The sequence below is a fragment of the Hyposmocoma kahamanoa genome, unplaced genomic scaffold (genome assembly GCF_003589595.1).
Source record: "Hyposmocoma kahamanoa isolate Upper Pololo Valley unplaced genomic scaffold, ASM358959v1 180, whole genome shotgun sequence".
Lineage (NCBI taxonomy): Eukaryota > Metazoa > Arthropoda > Insecta > Lepidoptera > Cosmopterigidae > Hyposmocoma > Hyposmocoma kahamanoa.
In genome coordinates this window covers 2,673,095-2,699,460 of record NW_020653711.1, presented here as the reverse complement: position 1 = coordinate 2,699,460, position 26,366 = coordinate 2,673,095, and the positions used below count along the sequence as shown (strand labels likewise).

Genomic DNA, 26,366 nt, shown 5'->3' with positions numbered 1-26,366 from the left:
TGACTTGATCATAGGTATAATATTGTCTGGGTCTCAATCACTACATATTATGCACATTTTGATGCGCACTGGGCCTTAGTAGGTTAATATAAAAATTGGCTTAGTAGCTGCGTACAAAAGTGTCATTTTGAAGTGCATATTCCTCATTGATGTTCATTATTGCAGGCTCGTGCTGAAGAAATAGCAGCATTACGACAAGAAGCGAGGACGGCTAACCTAGCCAGGTGGCGGAAGGTAACAAAATACTTTACTAGGCGGAATATGTATATTAATAATACCTTTGAACTTCGAATTTTAACCTTTGATCTCATTTATCACAGGCCAAAGGGCAAAATACATAGACTTCATCACGACCTGTACAATTGTCTTTTCTATACTAGTTTAATGTTTCATGCATATCGGATAAGGAACAGCGGAGCCATTCGTGTCGAAAATAGTGCTATTTGAGTGGATCAGTGGTATGACAAGAAAGCTCTCTCGCTGCACTTTCACTAATTGCTTATGCAGTCTCTATACATTATCAACAGTTGAAGCATTGGGAGCGACAAGGGCGTTCTGCACCCAAAGCCCATTTTGATGTTATTACGTCAAAACAAATCATTATACTTAGAATAATAACGCATAGAAACCTAGTCCGCACACGCTAAGTGAGGCAAATTGAAGCGCTCCCAATGGGCCTACACGAGCGGACGGGCCTTCAAGCTCAAGGTCAACTTGCACCGCGAACAGCTCAAGAATTTTAGCTAAAAATGACGAAATGTGCGGTAAATGAATGCAAAAATACGTCATACAAACATAAAATAGATACTAACATCACATTCCACAAAGAAGTAACGCGTTTCAACTTGTATTTTTATATAAATATTCACTAAAACCGAAAAGTAACCTACTACTACATTGACTTAAGTCAATGTACTACTGAAACTAGCCTACATGAATTTGATTTTTGCCTCACTTGTGACAGTTCGTTTGATATGAAACTATGCGTTATTATTCTAAGGCACCATAATTATAGTATCTTATGAGAAAAACTTACTTGGATCTATCGCTTCTAGATGGCGTAAGTTTCATTCATCTAGAAGATGGCGCTCCGCCCTTGTTGCATAGATTGTAAATGTGCGTTTGAATTTTGGATACAGTACCACTTGCAGTTTATAAAAACTTATTTTAATGTAAAAAAAATGTCTGAAACGAGCGATTTCATCTTCAACCTGGAACATCTAGGAGGGCAGCGAATTTAATGAATGATTAAAAATACGTTCTTTTTTTCAATGTAAATTTTAAATAAGACTGATTCACATAAGTATCTAAAGTTATTATTTATTTACCTAAAACCCAATAACCAAACAAACGCCCCATTAATTTACTGGTTGTACCAAACCAAACAAGGGCGCTAACGCAAGGAAAACATATATATTCAAATATTTCTATTTTTTTTAAATAATAATGCCACTTCAATCTTTTGGCTAAATCATAGAACAAACAAATAATAAAGTATATAAGAGTTATATTATAAATATTAAAAAGATATAAAACATAAAACATTAAAAGTTTATTTTAAATTTTCTCGAATCTGCTTTTTACGTTATAGGTCCTTGTTACACCTAATGCACAATTGACAACAACTTACAGTAACTAACTATTTTCTTAATATCTGTCGGCAATCTTCATGTTTTGGCTGTCGTCGGATTTAGTGATGAAAGAGACTCAGTCAACCTCAACTAATTTTCAACGCCTCACGACTAGTCTAGTCTTTTAACCCTCAAGTCTTGAGTCATAAGACTAATTCGAGTCCAAGTCTTTTAACCCTAGGAAGCTTAAAAGACTTATAGGACTAAAACGACTAAAACTACTGGCGCCTCATACCCTCGGGAGTCGCGAGTCAGGAGCCGTATGGCGTGATTTTATTTCTACCCACAAGTTATTTATTTTACGATTTTTATTATATGTAAATAAACATGATTATTTATTACATACTGCTTACGTCATTTTTATTTATAAACTTCGGGTATAATAAGACTTAAAATAAGTATAAGTTCTTTGCAAACAACTCGAGTCGTTTAAGTCGTTTAAGTCTTTTGAGTCTTTTAGTATAACAACTGAGTATTATTAATAAAAACTCGAACCCCCAGTCTTAATTTTAGAGTCGAGTCCTGCAAAATGGAGTCCAGTCGCCATAAAACTCTAGTGATGAGTCTCTTTCATCACTAGTCGGATTGATATCAGTTGCCCTTTAAGTGCGTAAGGAAAGTATATAAAGTAGCTCGTATTGTCTTTTTCTTACATTGTTGGAAGTAGGTAATTATGAAAAGCGAAATAGTTTTACAGTTCTGTGTAATTCACATGGAAATCAAAACAAAACTACAATAATGTACGTAGTTCTAAATTAAAATTCTTATAGATGATAAATCTTATAATTACTATTTTGTATTCGGGTGCATTCGGAAATCCGAGGATTGCATTTAAAAGCTCTAATTATTTTCATGACCGCAAATGTTTTCTCTTTCTCACATTAAAAAACCACGCTCGTCGCCACGCCTAAGGTTCAATCATAATGTAAATTACATATGCGACATTCTTTCTATCACAACAACCTTTAAATAGAGTATCTTTCTTCATGTACACTTCTTCTAATTCCATTCTACTTCATAGGACTACTATAATTGTCCTAACAGGTCCTTGACCTCATATCGATCCTCCGGATCTGAAATAGTGGGATCCTCTGATCCCTATGATGGGTCTCCACACACACCCCTACAGCCCTTCCTCTGCCACAGCTTCATGCCCCCTTGTACCTTCAGTACAAGTGGCGATCTCATTCTAATTCTGTTACTGATTCGTCATACTCTATTTTCTGGCTGTCTAGTCAACAAATACTGTATCTACGTTAGTCATAAACATTGTGCAAACTTACCAACTGTAGTGCCGACCAACCAGTGCACTTCCAGTAGATGCCTGATATCTCACCTTCATTTGAGATGCCTGTACTGCCGTGTTAGTTCCCTACTCTTAGGTATCATAACAGATTAAATTTATTAATGCTTGATATTACAAAAACTTATACTAAATCGCGACATAATTCGCGACAACATTAGAACTTATTATTTAATATGGACCACTGACTTTATAACACGGGTTAGCCTATAGCTTAAAAGTCAAGGGGCTGAACTGAAACTTGAGACAAAACCAAGAAACCATATATAGAAACCATATAAGGCTTAAATAAATAAATTATTACAAAAAGTATATTCAAAATGACTTTGTTATTTTATTTTCAACAGGAACGCGAAAACAATGAGCTTTCATTAGAAGTTAAAGCTTCTGCCCGTGATTTAAAACGAACTGAAGAACGGTTGACAGCAGCTTTAGAAGCTCGCAAGATTGCCGAGCAAAAAGTTTCTGCGCTACAGAGTGAGATAACAACATTGAAGCCACATCATGAAAGATCGAGTAATGAATTAGAGAGAATAAAGTCGCTATTCGACAAATTGAAAAAGGAGCATGAAACTGCGCAGGCTGAGGTCGATAGGTATGTTTTAATTAAGTGAAAAGAACTTTATACTATCTTTTTGCAGAGTGTAAACATCATTCTACTGCTTTTTCGACAGCGTGGAAGGAATTCCCTCACCGTTTGTGATTGGAGGAGAGTGTTTCCGTCCATTGCACCAATAATTATGATCGCGTAACTTTGAAAGAGGCGATGTATTCTATTAAAAATGTATTCAAAGGATATTAACAGGCCTCAAACAAGTAGCACATAACATTGATGATAAATAATAATAATAAAAATAATAGTACTGCGGATGCCATGGATACACACATAGATAACCACAAATTACACCCAACTCATGGGAGAAATAAATATCGACTGTGAACTGGCAACCGGTACTATCTCAATTTTGGCAACTTTACAGGTGAAGAAAAAATCATTTACATAGCATCTGGTTTATTAAATAAAAATACGTAGTGTATGTGTAATCAAAATATTTAAAAACTACGTATTTTTATTTAACAAACCAGATGCTATATAAATGACGCAAACAATTTGTTTCTTCATCCTGTAAAGTTGTCAAAATTGAGATTGTACCGATTGCCAGATCACAGTCGAGATGCCACAGAGGCAGTTTATACTAAGTACTGCCTCATAAAATGAAACATTTGCACAAAACACAAACATCCAAGAGCGTAATTTCTTACGATTTTAACGAAATTGACATTTATTCTTAAATTCCTAGATCACGAAACGACATTCGCAAGCTGAAGAGCGAGCTGCAATACAGCGAGAAGCGTCGCATGCACGCAGAGGAACAGGAGGAGTTATCGAGCCGCGAACGAGCGCAACTGCGGGACGAACTCACTGAAGTGAGGAGCAAGAACCACGACTTGGAGCAGGTATGTTGCTAACCCTGGAAATTATTTGGGGACCCTTCGTAAAATATACCTACGCGAAGAGGCTGAGAGTTTTCCTTCTGGACGCGAATTGCCATGCCCATCTGATAGCCTTTGGTTTTGGAAGCAGGCAACTTTACGGCGGTGTTCAAGGCTCTGCAGCTTCGCCTTCACACATTCCGAGTCACCTATAAGGCTCTTGGTACGGTTGTTAATTGAATCCAAGGTTGGCATATAGCAGAGCCATCCCAAAGGTGACAGCAGTACTCCACACATGTCCGGACTTGTGCTTGGTACAGCTGGAGCAACAGTCCCGATGTAAAGTAACACTTCACCCTGGAGAAGATGCCAAGCTTCCTTGCTGCATTTCTGGCCATGGCTTCAGTGTAGCTGCCGAAACTCAAATTGGACGACGCGCTTAGTTCGGGACCACAAAAGTATAGTGTATGTCATCGATACGATAAGAAAAAGACCTACGCAAAGCTAACTTGATATGACCTATGTGTGACTCCTTTGCACCTGCCTAGCAACTACTACTAGAATGAAATCTATTTTTTTTGAGATTTCATTAAAAAAGCGTTACATTTAAATTTTTATTAAATATGTCAAATTACTCCACTAGTTTGTTATAATTATTAATAGAAAGATCGAACACTCTGAAAAAATCCCTTCGATCCGGCCGGATTCGAACCGACGTCTGCTAGGATACCGTGCCAGCCACTATACCAACTAAGCCACAGAACGAACCTGCGGATCTCGCGAATTTTTCTATGTGCTTGTTGTCGTGTTTTTGTATTTAGTTACAACAGTTATAATTTATAACAACTGCAATCAGGAAGTTCCACATTACTTTGCAGATTTTCGTCGGCTGTGAGCGCTTACATTATTTTTATTTTTGCAATCTAAATCTCCTAATCCGGTAGTAAAAGTGTTACCCAGATTAAATGAGGATATGCAAGAACCCTCCAGACACTATGAAAACAGGTCTGCAAGCCACTCGACCACGGAGGTCGTCTATGTAGATATATAATAGATACTGCAAATCCGCGTCATTCAGTGTACAGTATACATTCTAAAACGTAACACATTTTAGCATGGGTAGCAAGCTTCTTGTAACGTCTGTGTATTCTTATTCTGTTCCACTTTTTCAACGATGAGGTTGAATGGTTTGGAATGATAATAATATTCCAAGAAGTCCTACGTATTTGTTTGTATGAGCCCAATTGTTAATTGCACAATCGTCACCGCCCCCCGCGCCCTTTGTCGTGCCCCTTTCTTAACAATACTGGGCAGTTCAACAGTCAAAGTATTTCAGTATCTAGCTGTATTTGTTTATTTCCGAACGTAAACCACTATATGAAAATTTTAAAAATATTTTTTTATAAAATATGTTATGATAAACTTTTGTATTGTTTATTATAACAATTTTTAAAATATTTAAGCCATAACGACGTTCGTTCGACATTTCTGGTACTATATATAGTTTTTTTTTTAATTAAAAGAAACTTGGTCGTTTGTTTTCTCTCTTCGGCGGTGTTTCGGTTGGTAATTGGTGAAAAGAACAAGGAATCAAAATTGTGACTCCTATGAAGTACAAAGAAGACGCAGTGTCGAACATGCCTCCTGACGGCAAGATGGCGACCGTTTCGACCGACCTGATCGCTACTGAATTACGTGCATTTGCGGAACAACAGGAAGTTGCTAATCGTAACAAGCGGAATCGAATTCGGGAACAACTCCTTGAACTGCAGACTCGGGATAAAAGTGTTTTAAAGGTATTGTTGGTATTATTATAGTAGAAGTCACAACGATAAATCATGAAGATATTTGACTGAAAGTATACAGAAAACAGCACATCAAGCCATACACTTATTCAAATACCGCCTCATGAGCAATGGAATAAGATTCGTCAATATGTAGCTAGATATGCTGCCATTTGTACCCTATATTGGCCTTGTATATACTGTATAGTGATGAGATGACTTTTCGTTACATACACTTGGTACAGGACAGAGCAAAAACTTGTGGCTGTCCGTCTAGCTTATTGTTTCCCAAAGTTGCCCCCCCGCGGGCGCTGTAGAGTTCTACGGGGCGGTAGGGGCCTGCTCAGAAACTGCATTTGAAAAAAACCTGAACTATCTGTATAAACTACATTTGATATACAGGGTGTAACCGACTGGTGCAATGAAAATCCAAGAACGTAGTGAGTTACTTTGAAATAGCAAATTGGCAGTGATATTTTAGTTGAATATTTTGTCTAATTAACTTAATTTCATTTCAAAAAATTACGACTATTCGTCATCATCGATATTAAAATCGAGCTCGAACATCCCTAATCTCATACAAGCACTTGCTTTGTCGTAAATACGTGACGTAATATATTTTATTATTTATTTACTTACAAAACTTGTACTTCTGAGCACATGTCACAAATATTATAGCGCATTTTACGGTTGAAAACACTGAAAGAACAGATTTTTATCCGATTTCGTAGAACCACTGTAAAACGCAGCCCAGGTTACGTTCGAAGTTTAACAGCATGAACTGTGAAAGATGCTAGGAATTATTTTGAATTGTTATTTACATAGCACTAGCTATTATAAGATGTAGTGCTAAAATTCAATCTTATAAATTTACAGACATTTAGTTTGTTTATTTTGCAATAATTTGACAATATCATTGTCACAATTTTACTTTATTATCCCATTGATTATGGTTTTGTAACAAAAAAGTTTGTACTTGCACTAGAAAACAAATCTTAATCATAACTTCACTGTCTCAAAAAAGAGTATCGTCGGCCTAACTCAATAATGTATAATAATGATTTTATGAATTTCTTAATTTATAACAACGCTGCTATTATTAGATATCTACATACTTTATAGGGGTATGTATACTCTGTTTGCGTTGTCGATTGGCAGTGGAAACTGATATGACCTTTAATGTGTATATTTTGATCACGATATCAGTTTCACCTGCTTAATTGCCGTACGATTTGTCGCAACCAATCGCGCGATTCGATTCAACTGAAAAAATATTTTAAGTGGAGTCCCAACAAATCAAATTATTTTTCAATAAGTTTTCATTTCTTTGCTTTGGAATAATTTACAAAAAAATTTAATTAAAAAATATTGTGATCTATTAGGAAACTATTTGAAATATTTTTTCAGTTCAATTGAATCGCGCGATGGGTTGCGATAAATCGTACAGCGATTGGGCAGGTGTACTGATGTTGTGGTCAAAATGTACAAATTGAAGGTTATGTAGATTATAAGGTAGGTTTTCGCTACCAAGCGATCATAAGAGAGTATACATAACCCTTTATAATGTCCCTCGCACTAAATTACCTTTTTAGTATGTATATAATATAATTTTTTCCTTATTATTTTTTGTGTTAAGTTAATATAAAAAATACGTGTTTTCAATTATTTTTTGTGGGGGTGGGCGCTGAAATATTTTTTGTCTTGCCTAAGTGGGCAGTGCGCCGAAAAGTTTGGGAATCTATGGCTAGCTGGTATTAGCTAATAAAATTAACATTAATCACCAGACTTTAGTAGTTAGATAAAATATTTGTCTTAAACCCGTTCGCTTTGTTCAGTATTCGAAGATTTATGTTCTCTAAAAAATCTGGAGATATTGAAAATCCTATAATCTTTTGGCTAGTATAAAGGTTTTTCATCACTCTGAGAAGCAGTAGAGCTCCTTATGAAACAGTTCGTCCAGGGAAGTATTACCACCTTACCTATTTCTGCCGCCAAACAATAATGTTAACATTATTGCCTTCCTGTTTTCAAGGGTGCTGGTGAAATTACAGGCACATGGGACTTGTCAACTTATGTCTCAGGGTGACAGGCGCAGAGGCATTGTCCCTCAGATCTTTGCAATTTAAAGCTCTGAGTGGCACTGCAACTGTTATAGACTGGCGTGTAGCTTACCATCAGACACACGACTTGTTCGTCCCGTCATTTCATATTATAAAAAAAAAGATACAATTACGTCCGTACATTGAAATATAATACGCAGTGCACAGATAACTTAGTGGAAATCGACGCGATTCATGTTATGTAAATCTTGCATCCGATATGTCCACATTAATTCAGCATCCTAAAGATCAAAAGGATGTACTAGTAGCTACTGTAGACAGGAAATGTAGAGAATTCTATGTTTCTGTATCAGAAGTATGTATACGTGGTCAAAAACGTTGCTCTTACCAGTAACAATTGTCTATTGTTCCACAAAAATTTTAATAGCTAGTTCGAATTCATCTTTCTGTACCATGCGGTTCTTCAGCTCTAACATATTATAGTCATAATAATATGTTAATTAATAATAAATTAAGTTCACTCTATTCTTCTACTTTGACACAATCCTATGTCCTTATCGTAGCGTTATTATTTTTTTAAATTATGCCAACGGATCTTATTTTTTGTCTATAACTAGTCTAGAGCGTGTGTCGCCACGCCTAATGTTCAATCATAATTACATATGCGATATTCTTTCTATCACAACAGCCTTTAAGTAGAATATCTTTCTTCGCGTATGCTTCCTCTAACTCTATTCTACTTCATCGGACTACTATAATTGTCCTACTAGGTCCTTGACCTCATATCGATCCTCTGAATCTAAACTAGTGGGATCCTCTGATCCCTATGATGGGACACACACCCCTACAGTCCTTCCTCTGCCACCGCTTCATGCCCCCTTATACCTTTAGTTTAAGCAGCGGGTCTCATTCTAATTCTGTTACTGATTCGTCAAACTCTATCTTCAGGCTGTCTAGTCAACAAATACTATATCTAAGTTAGTAATAAACATCGTGCAAACTTACCAACTGTAGTGCCGACCAACCAGTGCACTCCCCGTAGACGCGTGATATCTCACCTTCATTTGAGATGCTTGGCCTGCCGTGTTAGTTCCCTACTCTTAGGTATCATAACAGGCTAAATTTATTAATGCTTGATATTACAAAAGTAATACTAAATCGTGACATAATTCGCGACGGCGTGATCACTTTCTAAATGTATTTCATACCATTAACTGAAGATGACTTCATGAAATATTACTACTCCTTTTTGTTACACCCTGTATATTAATACTATGCTGGAAGGAGAAATAAACGATATTTATTTATTTAAAAATATATCACCAGAAAAAAACACTGGCAAAGCCCCCAGGGAAATTAACAAGGGGCACGAATCTGTGCCACAGCCACAAGGCCGTGCATTCGGACTTAAACCAAAATGTGACAACTAACGATTCGAGTAAAGTATTGCCGTTCGGGGCAATTACAACCTGCAACCGTGATCAAACGGACATGAGGAATAGGAATGAATTCATTCTGGTACAATAGTTACCAATTTATATTAATACTAACTCTACCCGCGACGTCGTCTGCTTAGAATAAGTACTTTATAGCCTATTGTACTATGCAATTTCTTTATTTTTTTATTTCTTACAAAGGGCATAAATATGAATTTTCAGATCCCTTACTCGAGAAATGATTGGTTCAAACTTTCATCCACTATTTCATCTCCTTTAAGGTTTTTTATTGTGACAAAAAGTAGCTTATGTCCTTCTCCTAGGTCCCGTCTATCTCTATATCAAAATCCAACAAAATCAGATGTTTAGGCATGAAAACGTAACAGACAGAGTTGCTTTCGCATTTATAATGAAAGTTTTGATTCTATATATTTAAAAATATATAATAATTTTAATCTCCTTTGAGGAAAAATTGAGAAAATGGAGAGAAAGTTTACCATTTTTTCGCGTTATTTGGAAAGCGGCCTGTACAAAACTGTTTCCGATAGCTACTTGTACAAAATAAGGACGAATACTAGTGTCATTAACATTTAAAAAAATCTATGTTTAAAATATGTATGTACAGTCAAGAAAACATTAAGCTTGACACTTTGTACTTTGGACCGTTCTGATCGTAAGCGGCATAGACTTGGATTTAAGTCTTAAATGTAAATATAGCTTGACGTGCTCTTGACCCTGTACAAAAATGAATTTACGGATATAATGTAATTCACTAAACGACTACATATAAGTGTTTATAAAATTTGGTTTAAGCACAAAACAAATGATGTAAGAATTCAGTGTCTTTAGATGCGTATGTCATCGACCGTTGCGTGACCTATTGTTCTGTAGATTCCAACCGCTTGTTTTAAAACACAAACATCAATATTACTGTTTAGTAATCACGCTTACATCTAAGTAGCCAGAGGAGACTCAATTATCAATCTGCTTTTTTATTGTCAGTACGTGCTCTTGTTTGTCATATTTTTATATAATTATATATGAGTATTCAACAGTTTCTGTTTTTCGTCTGTAAGGCAAGAAGTGAAACACATTCGTAAAGCACGAAGCAGTGTTCAGAAATATGGAGTTTGATTCTTACCAGAATATGGACGCGATTCTTCGGGCGCGGATGCAGCAAAAGATATCTGTTGAGGGAACTAGTGCATCGTGTACATTTGCAAACAATAGACATGCGGAGAGCCCAAATGGGTATATGCATAAGGAAGGGAGATTATTTCGACTTAAATCTGATGCTACGTCGAGTATGTACAAGCATTTGGAAGCGACCCCTAAACAAATAACGAGTGCGCCGAACACTCCTACGTATTATAATATGAAACACAGTATGGATGGGAAGGGACGTCGACCTGAGAAACCACCGGTGCGGCCGAAGCCGGCTTATTTGAAACATTTGTTTAATGTGGGAGCTTTCGTTCGCCGGAACCGCGACAGCGCGTGGTCACGGCGTGTTAAGATAGCACTCGTAGCGGATCTATTGCAGGGGCGGTGCAAGGCTGCCGACGGCGTGCTTACAGTCTTTAACGGGCATTTTGAGAAGGTACTGTGCTCTGAGAGTATGCAACTTACTGTGTCTCACCTGCCAAATGGGAAGAATATATAATTTCGGTTTTATGTGCTATCATTTGATCGCATACCATTCAGTTGCGGACGGCGGACACAGGCGGCGGCTCCAGTGACGACACGAGAGTCGCACGCTGCGACACGTTGTTGCATACCACTATAGCTTCCACTCCTGTGCCACCCTCGCCTAACTTTATCTGGTCAAATAACAGGATAAATAGAAAATTATTCAGATAAAACTCAAATAATCTTGAAAATCTATATTTCATAGATAACATAATTTACACTTGGAATCGTCATAGTGATTAAACTATCCTGCTCATTCGGAAGGCAGATTCCTCTGAGAAGAGTGAACAAGAAACTCTAGGGGTTGTTCTTTGTAACTGCAGTTAAGCCTTCGTGGCCGAACGGTTACCATGCCGGACTGCCACGCAGAGCTCCCGGGTTCGATTCCGGGCAGGGAGAATTATTTGTATGGCCTACATTTATTTCTCTCGTGAGTTTGGGTGTAATTTGTGGTTGTCTATGTATGTGTCCATGGCATCCACGACACAGGGTTTCCCTAGTGCGGGGCTATGTTGAATGTGTGCGTTGTTATAGTTTCTACGACAGATTTCGTAAATTGATTACTTTAACTTTGTTACGCGTTTTTTGAAATGTTTAACTGTTACCAACCATATACTTATTCCTCAAACGTTTCGTTTTGTTTCAATGTTGTTTAATTGTTTGTATTTATTATTTATTTATTTATTATTATATTAGGCACATCAACATCGACATACATATGTATTTGACAATCAACAAAAATTAAACATGAGGCTACGACTACTACAGGGTGTCCCAAAACTCAATAACCTGAGAACAGGATGTTGCCTAGTTTGTAACAACCCTGAAAAAAAATATTTGAAAAATCGGAGTCATGTTTTTAGATGTAGAAGGTTTTATACCATTTTAGAATCTTGATGCGCCTACTATTGTAAGGAGTTGCCATGGTAGTCTAGGTACATATTTTTTTTACAGTATGGGATGTCAGTTACCTTGAAAAAAAATCTGCTAAAAATTGCAAGAAAAAATTAAATACATTATTTTTTTGTGCTGAAACTTTAGCAATTCGGGTTTTCTTTGGCATTGTGTTCATTAGCTGAGCTATTTAACTTACCGTTACAAAAACTAGGACAGCAAAAGCAAATTTGTAATTGTAGTATTTAAAAATGGCGTACAGGTCGTACATTTTCAACATTTTTCATTAAAATGCAAAAAACCATGACTCCAATTTTTTGAATATTTTTTTCTGGGTTGGTACAAACTAGGCAACAGCCTGTTCACAGGTTATCGAGGTTATCGTTGAGTTTTGGGACACCCTGTATATGACAATTACTGACGTACACGACATTCGCTATACACGGAACTACATATTATATTCAATTTCACGACAACAACGTTGACATAATTACACAACGCTTTAAAAAAAATTACTTTCATAACATATTTTTTACATAAATTGAAAATTAAAAATAAAGGAAAAAAACAATAGATTAATACACATTCAAATACACGTATAATACTGTATTCCATAATACTACTAGTGTTAATTTTATTATTATTTCAAATGTGAAGTTAGCTTGTGCCTAAATGCAGACAAAGGGTCTGCAAACATATCCGCATCACATGTACTTCTAAATCTTCGAAATCTAAATTCTTGAGTGTTTCGAGGTTAAAGAAAGTGAGCCTATACTCATATGGGCAGCTGTACGATATACCGGGTGCGAAGAAAGCAAAGTATCTCGTGAATGTGCGCTGAACAGATTCCAGCCTCTGCACGCCATATAATGGGTTCCATACTTGGCTAGCATATTCAACATTACTGCGACCAAGTGAATAGTATAGAAGAGCCTTTGTTGCAGTTCGACGGATACCCTTTCATTGCGTTTCACGAAACCAAGCATCTTTCGCAACGATCTCATCAATATGGGAGTTAAACTTGAGCCCGTTGTCCAAGAGCACTCTCAGATCAGAGATTTCGATAACTTGTAGTGGCATAAGATTACAACCTGTATGCGTAGTTCAGTGGCCTTTTTTTCTAGTGAGTTTAATATGGTAGCATTTGGTTATATTTAAAATCATATTATTATTTTTACACCACCACCACATTCTATCAAGATCAGCTCGAAAGAGTTCACAGTTATTGGGAGTGGGACTTATATAAAGCTTCAAGTCGTCAGCAGACAGTGAGAATTTCATTGTTTATTAACTTGACTTACATCATTCACAGATATGAAAAACTAGTCTACCGGCTTGTGTTTATAGGAGTATTTATATCATTCGTTCGATAACCACATACCATAGATTTTCGCGATTATTATGCATAGAACGCCGTAAAGGTCCTGAACGGTTTGTTAAAAAAAAACAAATATACGCTATTTATATCCGAAAAAAAATACAGTTTCATTGTCAATAATACTTTCTTTGTTCTATTATGAAAATAAGACAACGCATGTGGCTGCATTATTTGAATAAAAACAATATATGTTTGTTTTCAGAATAACAAAGCGCTGCAGGAGGCGTGCAGCCTTTTGGAGGAGCAGTTGAACGATTTGGAAAGATTAGCCGATCTCAACGAAGTCAAAAACAGAGAACTAGAAGTATGTAAATAAACATTATGGTAATCGATAGAATGCATGCAATTAAATATTATTATCTTTGTGATCCAAACTTAAAATTGCAACGGAATTTAAATGTACTTTAAAAACTAACAATTGCGTATCTGATTACGCCCTATTAATAGTTGTTTATTGTCCCTTGCATTTCGTACCTTTTTACTTATTTATTTTTTTGCCTCCCCATGTAGACATTTGGCGCTAGAGATTAATAGCATACTTTTTTGTGACCCAATTCCCCATAGAAAACATCGAATGGTTATAAAAAAACGTAATCGGTTAGCTATTGGGGGATAATAGTGTAAGTTTAGTGTTTTTATTCAAGAGGATCTTTATTCTTGTGTGCATTAGTCACTGGTTCCATAAATATCAAAGTCATTGGCAAGTCGATGGCTTAGCCACTGGAAAGTGAGTTTGGAAACAATTAATGTGCCAGGCGGAGATGGCACGCATCCGCGGTGACCTGGAGACCTGTCGCGGGCGGCTGGTCGAAGCAGAGCGGCGTGTGGCTGAGCGGGGGGCGGCAGCCGCGCTGGCTTCTCAGCAACACGAGGAGGCGAGGGACACTGCACAACATGCGCAGTGTCAACTGCAGCTGCTTAAGGTAAATTGCAATTTATGCAGAGTTGCCTTTCATGTGTTGTACAAATACAAGATCGAAGATTAAGATCAAATTCTTCGATCCGCCCGGATCCGAATGAGCGCCTTCATCACGCACAGCACGGTATGCTAAAGGCGATCATTTGAATCCAGCCGGATCGAAATAATTTTTCTTAGATCGAACTAGTACAATATGTACGAACTAGTGGAGAAATTTCATTAAAAAAAATATCATGGTAGTAAGACATCGTGATATTCAATAAACTTAATATTACAACTTTTTTTTGTTAAAGTTTTTTTTTTCAAACAACAAATCAACACAGATTTAAGTTCTATAATTTCACACACTTAGATACCCAAACTTTACTATAGCGTATGAACAATTAAAAGTGAACCGTTTACATAAACGTGTTTACTTCAAACTAAGTAATAATAATAAGGAACGGAAAGGAAAGTAAAGGTAATATGGAACTTTATATTCATTGCAGGAACGTCTAGAAAACCGTGAAGCTCGCGTAATAGAACTCGAGTCCCGAACGACTACACTAGAAGCCGAAAGATCCGCTGCGGAGGCCGCACTTAGCAGCGCCGTGCGCCGCGTACGAGAGTTACAAGAGGAGTGCTCTGCACTGAGGACTCGCGCGCATGATCACCACACGCATGCGCTGCAATTGCAAGCCAGCCTTGCCGAGGCTCAGGTATTTTTACTTTTGTTTCTCGACTACTCTCGCTCGCATATCTGTTTGCGTTGGGTGAGCTAAACCCGAATTTTTAACAGAATCCGTAACAGAAACTTATATTTCGTCGCCTTACTTTCTCAAATTCGTATCTTAAAGCACAAAGTTACGGAAATGCTAAATATGGATTGTATATGCAAATTTTGCAGGCTGATTTCACATCACATTTCCTTTATATTTACACACTGGCTTTTACCTATTTTTAAAGTAATGCATCCAAATTAACACACACCCAATTAACACCCTTGATAATAAATTTTAAATAAATGGAAAGTTAGCCATATCCTAAATAATCACTGTTTATAAAATACGAGTTTGAGATAGTAAGGCATCGCTTTTGTACATGTCAACTTCTATACAACCTATGTTTCATAAATAACTGAATTAAGACCTCTTATCAGAGCGACTTAACAATGAATAGCAGCCTGGTATACTGTGATTTATTTGCAGGAGGAGATAGCGGCGGTGCGCGAGGCGAGCGAAGCGGCGACGTCGTGGTGGCGCACGCGCGAGACGAAAGCCGATGCCACGCTTAGACAGCAGGCCAAGCTCATCGACTTCCTACAGGTAAATTACGTTATGTAATTGACATTACTTTGTAACATTTAAATCTCTTTCTCGAATGAATGAATGAATGAAATATTCGCCAACACAGAACAGTAATAAAAGGAATAAAAATATTTTTTTTATACATCGCGTTCCATAATTTGTTACAATAATAATAATAATAGAAAAGTGCTTATAAATTTGTTCATATATATCAACATATATACATGTATGTGTGTGTGTGTGTGTGTGTGTGTGTGTGTGTGTGTATACACATATTAACCTTCCCCATGAAGCATTGCCGCATGGGACAGTAATCCTATCTAACCAGCTACAGTTTGTAGAGCGCTGTTTTCAAAAGAGTTCTTCTGTACACCGGGAAAACCTACGTATCAACATATTACCTCTTACCGCTAGAGCCCTACGCTCTCTTTCAACGTCGGCATTGTCCTTAAGATCGTAGTAATGTAAGTAACACAGAATAAGCTAATGGACAACAGGCGGCCTTATTGCTAAGTAGCCATTTCTCCCAGGCAACCTTGGGATAGTGGAAAGGGAAAGTATTTTTATTTAATTTGTCAAACAATGGGGAAAGTATTTTGATTTAATTTGTCAAACAATTAACTGGTTTCAATGTACTAAATTCCCTACACTTCAGGACACATTTTATTCCTAAACACTACACATTTTCTCTAATCACAGGCTAAAGTAGAAGAAGCAAGTCGCAAGAAATGCTCATTTGGCAATAAGCTGTTTGGTCGATCGGGGCGTCGCTCTGCCACTTCACCGCCGCTGCGTCGCGCCAACAGGTATATTTTGTTATACAAAAAACAATGCAACTTATAAGACAAAACAAAATGTTGATCACAAATTAATGATATTGTACTTCTGTAGAGAACTACGCGAAGAAGTTGACAGACTACGCGCCAAATTAGCAGAGAATGCCTACAACGGTAACCCGTAAGTAATTGCTACGATTCAGATATCCAATTATAAATAAAAATAAGTCTTTATTTGTACTACAGCATTGACATAGTATAATTAACACAAGTAGTGTAAGTTTGCACGTTCGGTCGCACACCATGTGCGGAATTGTACAACGCAGGTCGACACAAGCGCAATAAATTGTAGAAATGAAGTGTTTAGGTGTTTCAAATATTCTCCTGTGTTAATTTTTTTTTTAAAGTTGAAATGTATCGTTATGTATATACAAACTCGCATTTTATTTCTATTTCACGATCATACTCCCATAATCGAGATGTTAATCCGCGATCCTAGTATAAGCATATCAATATATAAGTACTGCATTTAACGAAGCTTATTTCAATATAGCACGAGAATACCATTTTTTTTATAATACCAAGTGACTGAAGGAACAAATCGTGCACCTGGAGGTATGCGACACGCCTATCCATGACACTTGCCGAGCAACTGAGAGCTTTAATGACACGACACTGAGACAAGTTGACAACTCCCATGTGCCTGTAATTCCATCAGTTCCAAATCGGAACACAGTAATGCTCACATTACTGCTCGATGGCAGAAATAAGTAAGACGGCGCGGTACAAGCGGGAGTTACACTATTAATCTTGTCTTATTATACTATGGTATCCATTAACAGTTACATATTGCCTAGCAAAAGTAGTAGTCGCCTCCTCGGCATTGGCTTATCCTGTTATCTCCCATAATTCCTTTTCCCTAACTTTCGTCATCCATTGTGGTCCCTCTTTTTCTTTAAAAGTGTCTTCCCATCATTTCTTTGGCCGACCTTTACGTCTTATTTCTTAGTACCTGGTATCCATTCAGCAGTCACTCTTTTTGTCCAAATTATAGATAATGTTAAATGTGATTTAATTTACTTAAGCGAACATTTTCTTTTCCAGCTATCCTTGTACGCCCAGATCATACAGAGATAAAAATAAACCAGTTAACACAAATGGGTAAATATGTACTTTATGTTTTTCGTTATTATCCTAAACAAATAATTAACACAGGTTCTTAAATGTACTACCTACTCCAATTCTTAGAGGGGGTTTATACGTAGGTGGCTACTACAGTCGTTGCAGAGATTATGCGCTTTCTTTTTAGGAAAAATATCAGTCGAAAAGAAATTGTAAACCTACGAAAACTTTTGTTCACTCAGCCAGGTACCTTTTCAGCTACCAGGGGATAAGAGATGTCGCTTTAATAATTAAATATTAAGTTGGTTGAATATCACGATGTTTTACTACCACGATATTCAATTATTTTTGTGAAATTACAACGCCAATTTGTTATATATAATAATTATTAACAAGATCGAACACCTGAACAATTCCTTCGATCCGGCTGGATTCGAACCAACGACCTCGCCATACCGTGACTGACGCTCTCCCAACTGAGCCACGGAACGAACGTGCACCTTACGGAGACTTTACGAATTTCTTTGTGCTTGTGGCACATCTTCGTTTTTAACGATTTTTTTTGCCGTAACGCCATCTGTGTTGGGTGTGATTCTAAATTTCTACTTTCATTGAGATTTTTTTTAATTTGATCTTACATTTCGACTAATTAATTTTTTGAAATGAAACGTAGTATTTATTAACAGTAAAATTCACATCTCCTAAGGGCCCTAAGACTAACACATGAAATTGGATAGAAAATAACTTAAAAAAATATATGTGTAGTAAAACTGTAAATTGGCATTGGCGAAAGTGATAAACACAATTAGATAACTGTCCCAAAGAAATATTTTCAAAGAGGATATACTTGATTAGGTTAAGACTGTTCAGTTTGTAATTTATTTTTGTCCAATGTAAGACAGGATGTTTTATGTAATTTTTTAAGAAAATTAGATTAAGACAAAATTTACCAGCGGACCCCGCACTAGACCCATAGGCATCTTGAGACCTATTCTAATAACGATATTATGACAACGCGAAAACTTTCGAATGTCACTGGCCTAAGATGATGATCATACGCTTGTTTATGGTAATATTGTATTGTTATAGACGTAACGGCATAGATACACAGGACGCAAACGAGGACACAGTGCTCGTAGTATGGTAAGTACATACAAACCTTTCGCCCTACGATCAGTTATTATTACTTTTCCGTTGTGGATGAATAAGAGCTCTATCGACTCATCCGAAGAACAGAGTCCGATGTGATTATACAGCGAAAAGAGGATAAATACATAGTCTCGTTATCCAAAATAAGGCCTACCTACAGGTGTTTTCAGAATTTTTGTAGGTTATTTCTTTTCGAAAATATGAAATCGAACAACGATTGATCTGATATCCACAGAGAAACAGCGTCCTGAGAATAAGCAGTCTTGCACATAGGTTTTTGTTCTACGAATGAGAGAATGTTACAGAGGACAGAACAGCTGTTTTTTTTTAAACGCGGAACAATTGTTTTCCTTTTTTTTTACAAAATATGGAAGAGCTTTTTTCAAATACATACGTTTTAATATGTTTTTATTATTTCTAGATATGGAACATCCGATTTTTTTTAAATATGTGGAAGAGTATTTTGTTTCGCAATTTCAATAGGGTCTGATTGTAGAAGTTATTATTGAGACTGGGTGGAATCACCTCCCTTCAAGTATTAACACAGTTATGTAAAGAAATACTGCATATAAGGTTACTACTATCGACTATTTACTCGCTGCCGACGTTACGGCCATAAATTGTCGGAGCGGGAGAGCTATATTGCGCTCTCGCTCCCACTTGCGAGCAGGTATTGACCTTTTGTTTAGGAAATGGCATCAAGCAACATTTGTATCAAAACCGGTGTCACCACACACACACACATTTGAAAACGTAATGTTACATTAGTACTGAGCTAACATAATTTTGATTGGTTATAAATTATCAACCGAAAATAGACAATAATAAAAACTTTTGGTAAAAAAAATTGAAACTTATTTGGATATATAGTAAGGTTTTATTATTACTAGTCACATAAAACCTAAGAATCCAATGAACATAAACTTCTTGGAACAAAAGCAAAAAGTTGACAATCTATAGATAGGGATGTGACATTTAATTGATATCGACATTATGTTTCATAACTAGCGGAATATTCAACTAGGCATTGATTTATACTTGCTATATTTAAGGCTAACCACGGAGTATATAGAAACGGTATCTAAAGCAATTTCTTCGAAAACTGGCGTAGCTCACTTTTACATGCACACATTTGTTACCAAATACGCATAAGGTTTTACTACACGCAAATATTAATTGATATTAGCTACGCAGGCGTGTGCGTATATGTAGCTACATGCTACAATCACAGCATTAATGATTTATTATTCTGTCATCGTACTTTCATTAATCTACTAGATTTTTAAGTCAATCCGATCACTGGAAATACAGTCATCATAAAAATCTTTATTCTCCCTGAAATATGATATATTTGTTTAACAATTACCTCTTTCTAACTGACTGAACATGACTATACCTATAGCGTCGACGAGCTTGGCAAGAAAATGAAGATACTTATTTCCGAAGGCGAAGAAGCGAATCATTTGTTTCATGAAAACTTGACGACAAATAACTGACAATGCTTCAGAAATGTTTTCACATTTAGATGTGGTTTACAATTTGTGAAGGCGACTCTGAGTTTTATGTCATATATTACCTGATTAACCAAATGATTTATTTCTTAATGAATTTTTCAGTTGTTATTCATATGTATATTTAATGTGATGTCATAAAATGCCTTGGTGCTACATTTAGTAGGTACACAGCTTTTACTGCCTGTTGCTTCAGTCCATTTCTCCTTCAAAAAGGATCCGGCGGGATACTAAAACAATCAATACAAAAACTGCAGATGTAAATCATGCCTGTGATAAAATTTAGAACTCAAGCGGACGAAGGTGACGTATAATAAGCAAGTAGGGATAGGATAGGAATCATGTAGATAAGGGAAAGAAAATCTCTTATCTCGTAGTCTTCATTTAATACTCCACGAGCTTATTTGCATTGTAAAATTATCGACACTGTACCTCTTCTATCTATATTTCCCTTTTTTCCATTAATATATCGTTTATACTTAGATTGAAAATTTAAAAAATCGAGTGTTGGGACCAAACATTTAAGTAATCTTAAGTAATCAAAATTGTTCGCTTTTAAATACCTGTAAACAATTTATGTTTACACATTGGTACCGCTATAATAAAAAAACGTTGAACTAAACCAAAACCGGGTTTCTAAATACAGAGTTTCTACGTATCGATAATTTGATTACAACACGCGAACCCAGTGCCACGTGTAATACAACACTAGTACAAACAATTCATTGAGCGTCGATTGAATTGTTCTTTTGACGGCGGCGAAGGCTAGTAACCTTAGAGGATGGAAAAAATAAAGGAAAGGAGCTGCCCTATCTACGGAATAAACGTCCCTACCTAAACCAAAAATGTTCACCACAAATGGCGGATTTGGTGTTGTACCATAATCATAGATCTCAAGTCTAGAATGTCAAGTCAAGAAGTCAAGACTAGAATGTTGAAACTGTTTTTTATGTTTGCAAATTTGTATAGTTTACTGTAATCAAAGTATGATTAATACTAGGCAAGTAATGAGCCATTTTAGTCAAAATTAAATATATAGTTGTTTACCAATAAATGTAACGATGAAATTGAATTAATCTAGTTACATTCAAAGTTCTATTTAAATTTGACTTCAAAATCGAGTGAACAAACGAAGATGGTACTTGATCCACTGTTTATGTTCAGCAGTCCTATAATTTCCAACCATTCTTTCTTTTTTCATTTGTAGATAAACTTTAAAAATAATAATAATGAAATAATAAAAACCTCGTAGTGAATTGTGAATGGGTATGGCGATTGCGGTTCTTAGCTTTTCTGGTCATTGTTTATATTTATACGAGATTGCTATCAAGTAATAAGGTCGTCTGTTATACCCTGTATTTTGTTCTTGTTTGCAATGACGAATATTTGTATTGTATTTAGGGCTGACAACAACAGAGAGCGTATGAAAGTGAGCAACAAAGACGGCGCGCTGCTGCTCACTAGGGGAGACAAGGAGATCCGTGCGCGATTCTTCTCCACTGGCGCGAAGAATTTAGCTCAAAATGAAGCTAACAGAGCTTTTACTGTAAGTAACTTTACGTAAACTTTCATATTGCGTTCATATTTAAAATTCTAATAATAATAATTTACCAGAACTCTAATTATAATAATTAATTTACCAGACGTTCACACTAGTTACCTGGTCTCAAACTAGGGAATTCCCTGTACTATGAGTACCAGAGCAACAGAATTCGCAACACTCAGATCAGAACCAATTTAATAAACTTTTTTTTAGTTATCGAGTTCTTAGGTTTTCGCGATTGTTACACATAGGAAATGAAACTATTTTTCCGGATTTAAATCGCGTATATTTGTTTTTTCAAACAAACCGACGTTTCGGGCCCTTTACAGGTCCCATGGTCACGGTTGACCATGTCACGTCATGCCATGGGACCTGTAAAGGGCCCGAAACGTCGATTTGTTTGAAAAAACAAATATACACGATTTAAATCCGGAAAAATAGTTTTTTTTAGTTATTTTTTTATAAAATCAAGTGACTATCAAGTCGTGCACCTGATGGTAAACTACACGCCTGTCCATAATATTTACAATGCCACTAAGAGCTTTAAATTGCAAAGATCTGAGGGGCACTAACCACTGCGACATATATTTTCACCTAATTTCACCTTGAGACATATATTTTTGTATACTATCAAGTGACGGGACGGTATGCTACACGCCTGTCCATAACAGTTGCAGTACCACTCAGAGATTTAAATCGCAAAGATCTGAGGGGTACTGCAACTGCGCTCGTCATCTTGAGACATAAGTCAAGTCTCGTGTGCCTGTAATTTCACCAGCACCCTTACCCTTCAAAACCGGAAGACAGTGTCAGCAGACATTACTGCTTGGCGGCAGAAATAGGCAAGGTGGCAGTACTATCCTAGACGAACTCTTTCACAAGGAGCTCCAGCAGCAGTAGCTGCTAAAATATACATATATTATTTTTATTATATTATTTCCCAAATTGGTCCTACCGGGAAATGAACCCGAAAGGGAGGACCCAATACAATGACGTAAATGAATCAAAAGTTTCGATACTAAGTATAAATAAGACCGATGGCACCAATTTACAAACTATTTTGCCTTGTCGAGTAGCGAATATGCCACAAAAGTAGTATCATAATGAATATTCATTAAGACAAGTACTAAAGCTAAGTTCTAAGTTTCTATGTACATGGATGACAAAAATCCATGGTCTATAACGTTTGAAATAAATATGTAAATGATAAATGTATACCAATGTATATTTTTACAAACGCACACAGTCAACATAGCCCCGTACTAGGGAAACCCTGTGTCGCGGATGCCATAGACACACACCTAAACAACCACAAATTACACCCAAACTCAAGAGAGAAATAAATCTAGGCCGTACAAATATTTCTCCCGGCCCGGGAATCGAACCTGGGACCTCTGCGTGGCAGTCCGGCATGGTAACCGTTCGGCCACGGAGGCAGTTACCAGTTACAAAGAACAACCCCTACAGTTTCTTGCTCACTCTTCTCAGGGGAATCTGCCTTTCGAATGAGCAGGATAGTTTAATCACTATGACGATTCCAAGTGTAAATTAGGTTACCTATGAAATATAGATTTTCTAGATTATTTGAGTTTTATCTGAATAATTTTCTATTTATCCTGTTATTTGACCAGATAAAGCTAGGCGAAGGTGGCACCGGAGTGGAAGCTATAGTGGTATGCAACAACGTGTCGCAGCGTGCGACACTCGTGTCGTCGCTGGAGCCGCCGCCTGTGTCCGCCGTAGGGTACAATCCCCCGTTGGTGGCCCACCGCCGAAAATCCATGCCATCTTGTGCGCTTTATATCGCGCCCAATGCTATTGCTATTGGTAAGAAAATAGGGTACAAAGAGTCGCTTAGTTACATATATTTATTCTTACACTAAACTTGTGTTAATAATAATCTAATTTTTATATGAATGTGAACATTAACTCGAAAAATTATTGAGAATGAGCGATAGTAAAGTAAATAGGTACCCTTGTTTGTCTTGAAGAGCGTGTTAATACGTAACTATTATAAGTGGTAAAATACAGTTTGTATTGTTCCATTAAAAAATTATGAATTTGTTAATTAGGTTGTACCGACGGGCTGCATTCCATCCGCGGACCGATCAGCATCGACGTGGAGTCACACGCGTCATCAGCGAGAACCATCGAAGTCGGTGGCCCAATTGAGCGTCTCGCCGTTGTGGGGGGACGGGCGCTCCTCGCCCTAGGGGCGCAGGGAAGCCAGGGAGGGACGCTGCTGCACGGTGGTTTGCTGGCGCTGGGCTCGGCGTTACGGCGGGCTGCAGCACTTAAACCCGCGCTGTCTGTCATGCAAGTGCACCTACCTGATACCGCTACACCGCACCTCATTCAGGTAACTAACCTCAATACACATAAAAAATATGATTCTCTTTGTTGAAAGAAAAGATTTTATTTTGATTTGAGAGAGGCTTGGCACTTCTACTTCGTCGGACTTCAGACGACTGTTCAATCAGTGTTCACGAAATTAGTTTCTGACAAGTGTTTGAAATTAACAGTGAAATTGCTCCCTTACAGCCGATGTCCGGTGATCACGCGGATGAACTGTCGGCTGCAGTGGCTTGCGGCCGACGTGTCTTCCTGCTGCAGTTTGATGCCTCTGTCACAGAATTCAAGATGGTCCGTTCTCTCACCGTCGACAAAGTGTACTGCTTGCTTCTCACCTCAAAAGCTGTATACATCGGCGGAGAAAAACCTCTCAGAGTCAACCTGCCATCAGGAGCGCTCGAAACTTTTGGCATGGATGAACCTACCATTGCAGCCGCCGCCAAGAAACATTCGCCACCTAAAGCCATGCTCCTAATTCGCGATGACCCCATGGAAATCCTACTTTGCTACGCCGAATGTGGAGTTTTCGTCGACGGAAACGGGAAGAGATCTCGAAGCGAAGACCCTAAATGGAGCTCGGCCGTCCAGGGATGGGAATTTGTCAATCCGTTCCTTTATCTCATCGGTGAACAGAAAGTAACAATCATTTACATCAACGACGACGCATATAAAGTCCCGCCGTGTACTTGCGACACGACATCGATGGCATCTTCAGTATCTGAATGTTTCATACCTGAAGTATACAACTTGAAAATGAATGAGCCCTTTTTGTTAGGTACTGCGCCGAATGGTATACTAGTACGTTCAAAATCTGATGACGGATTCAATGTATCCATAATCGAAGGCATTACAGCATTTAAAAGCGTTGGTGCTTCCGTCGAGTCCTTAGACTCTTGCTCGGATCCGCGAGGATCTTTGACTGATTTACCGCAGTCATTCCCAGATCTCGGTCCGCAATTTGTTGATAATCCACAGGACATGTCGCAAGAGAGCGTAGAACCCAACACTGGCTTTTTGGCTGATATTCGAAAGAGAGCGCGTCAGTTGCGCAAGAAAAGCCGTAAAGAGCCCTCACCTGAAGATGTAATTAAAGAGATTTTGACTACAGAAGTCGGTTTACAACGTCGCTCGTTCGGAAGAAAATCGCCTGCGATGACGTCAGAGTTCGATTCAGATTCAGAAACTGATGATCCAGAACAAAACTCCACGGATAAAGGAACGGCCGATCTTTGTGCAGAAATGTTCACGAGACAGGTCAGGTTTCAATAGAAGAGAAGGTGAACACCGACAAAAATTTTATTAAAATTATTAACTATATGTATCATATGATACATATGGTTGAGGCCTGCATATATGTGCATACATACGCAGGCCTCAATTTGGAAAAAAAGTAAGTGTGGTGATGTTTCTTTTTTCTCTCAAGACAAGTGCATTGCACTACTTCAAATCTCCTACCACATATATTGAAAATCTCTAATTAAAACCACTGTTTTTCGTATCAATAAGAGGCAATTATTTCTTTTATTAGTATTGTGTATGGTTATGAAAATAGTGAACTAAACGAGAGCCGAATTATTGGAGAAATTAAAAGTGACGGCTTTGGGGAAACGTTTGAGTGCGTGATGTGCAAGACCTATATTTTGCACATCAGTGCGTGATGTGCAAGACCTATAGTTTGCACATCACGCAAACGTGCGTACGCAAACGTTTCACCATAACTGTCTTATACTTCGTAGTACTCATAAAATAACGCCTTAATTATATAGTTTAATAACCTTGTGTATTACACTTAATACTTAAAACATAATGTAGTAATTTGATGGACGGTATTTGTACCTGAATATAAAAATAATATCTAACATCGTTTGTTAGAATGTCTGTATTTTTTGTAGTATTCAATGCTTTTGTTTTGTTTTGACTGCTAAATGATTTTGTGAACTTAAGTTTATGTACGTAATACGTAACCGATGTATGTTTATTAATTACGTTTAATATGTACTTAATAATGTTTTGTATTTAATACGCTGTGTATTCGGATTTAAACAATATAATACAGTGGTGTAGCAACACATGAGAGCTATTCATGCAAATCTTTTATA

General features: G+C 37.2%; 1 protein-coding gene across 3 annotated transcripts in view; it reads left to right on the top strand.

Annotated features, from left to right (window-relative positions):
• Positions 1–26,366, top strand: part of LOC113226009 (citron Rho-interacting kinase) — a 45,405-nt gene extending 19,039 nt beyond the window's left edge. For 2 of the 3 annotated variants that reach the window (XM_026458514.1, XM_026458513.1), the window contains exons 15-29: positions 166–234; positions 3,282–3,529; positions 4,236–4,392; positions 13,812–13,913; positions 14,365–14,532; positions 15,017–15,226; positions 15,716–15,832; positions 16,514–16,620; positions 16,706–16,771; positions 17,695–17,751; positions 18,802–18,855; positions 21,774–21,918; positions 23,547–23,742; positions 23,988–24,274; positions 24,457–26,365. In XM_026458514.1, coding sequence (XP_026314299.1) covers positions 166–234; positions 3,282–3,529; positions 4,236–4,392; positions 13,812–13,913; positions 14,365–14,532; positions 15,017–15,226; positions 15,716–15,832; positions 16,514–16,620; positions 16,706–16,771; positions 17,695–17,751; positions 18,802–18,855; positions 21,774–21,918; positions 23,547–23,742; positions 23,988–24,274; positions 24,457–25,536 — 3,063 coding nt within the window. In that variant the 3' untranslated portion in view covers positions 25,537–26,365. Of the gene's footprint in view, positions 1–165; positions 235–3,281; positions 3,530–4,235; positions 4,393–13,811; positions 13,914–14,364; positions 14,533–15,016; positions 15,227–15,715; positions 15,833–16,513; positions 16,621–16,705; positions 16,772–17,694; positions 17,752–18,801; positions 18,856–21,773; positions 21,919–23,546; positions 23,743–23,987; positions 24,275–24,456 lie in introns of all 3 variants that reach the window. The other variant, XM_026458515.1, reaches the window with a different exon arrangement.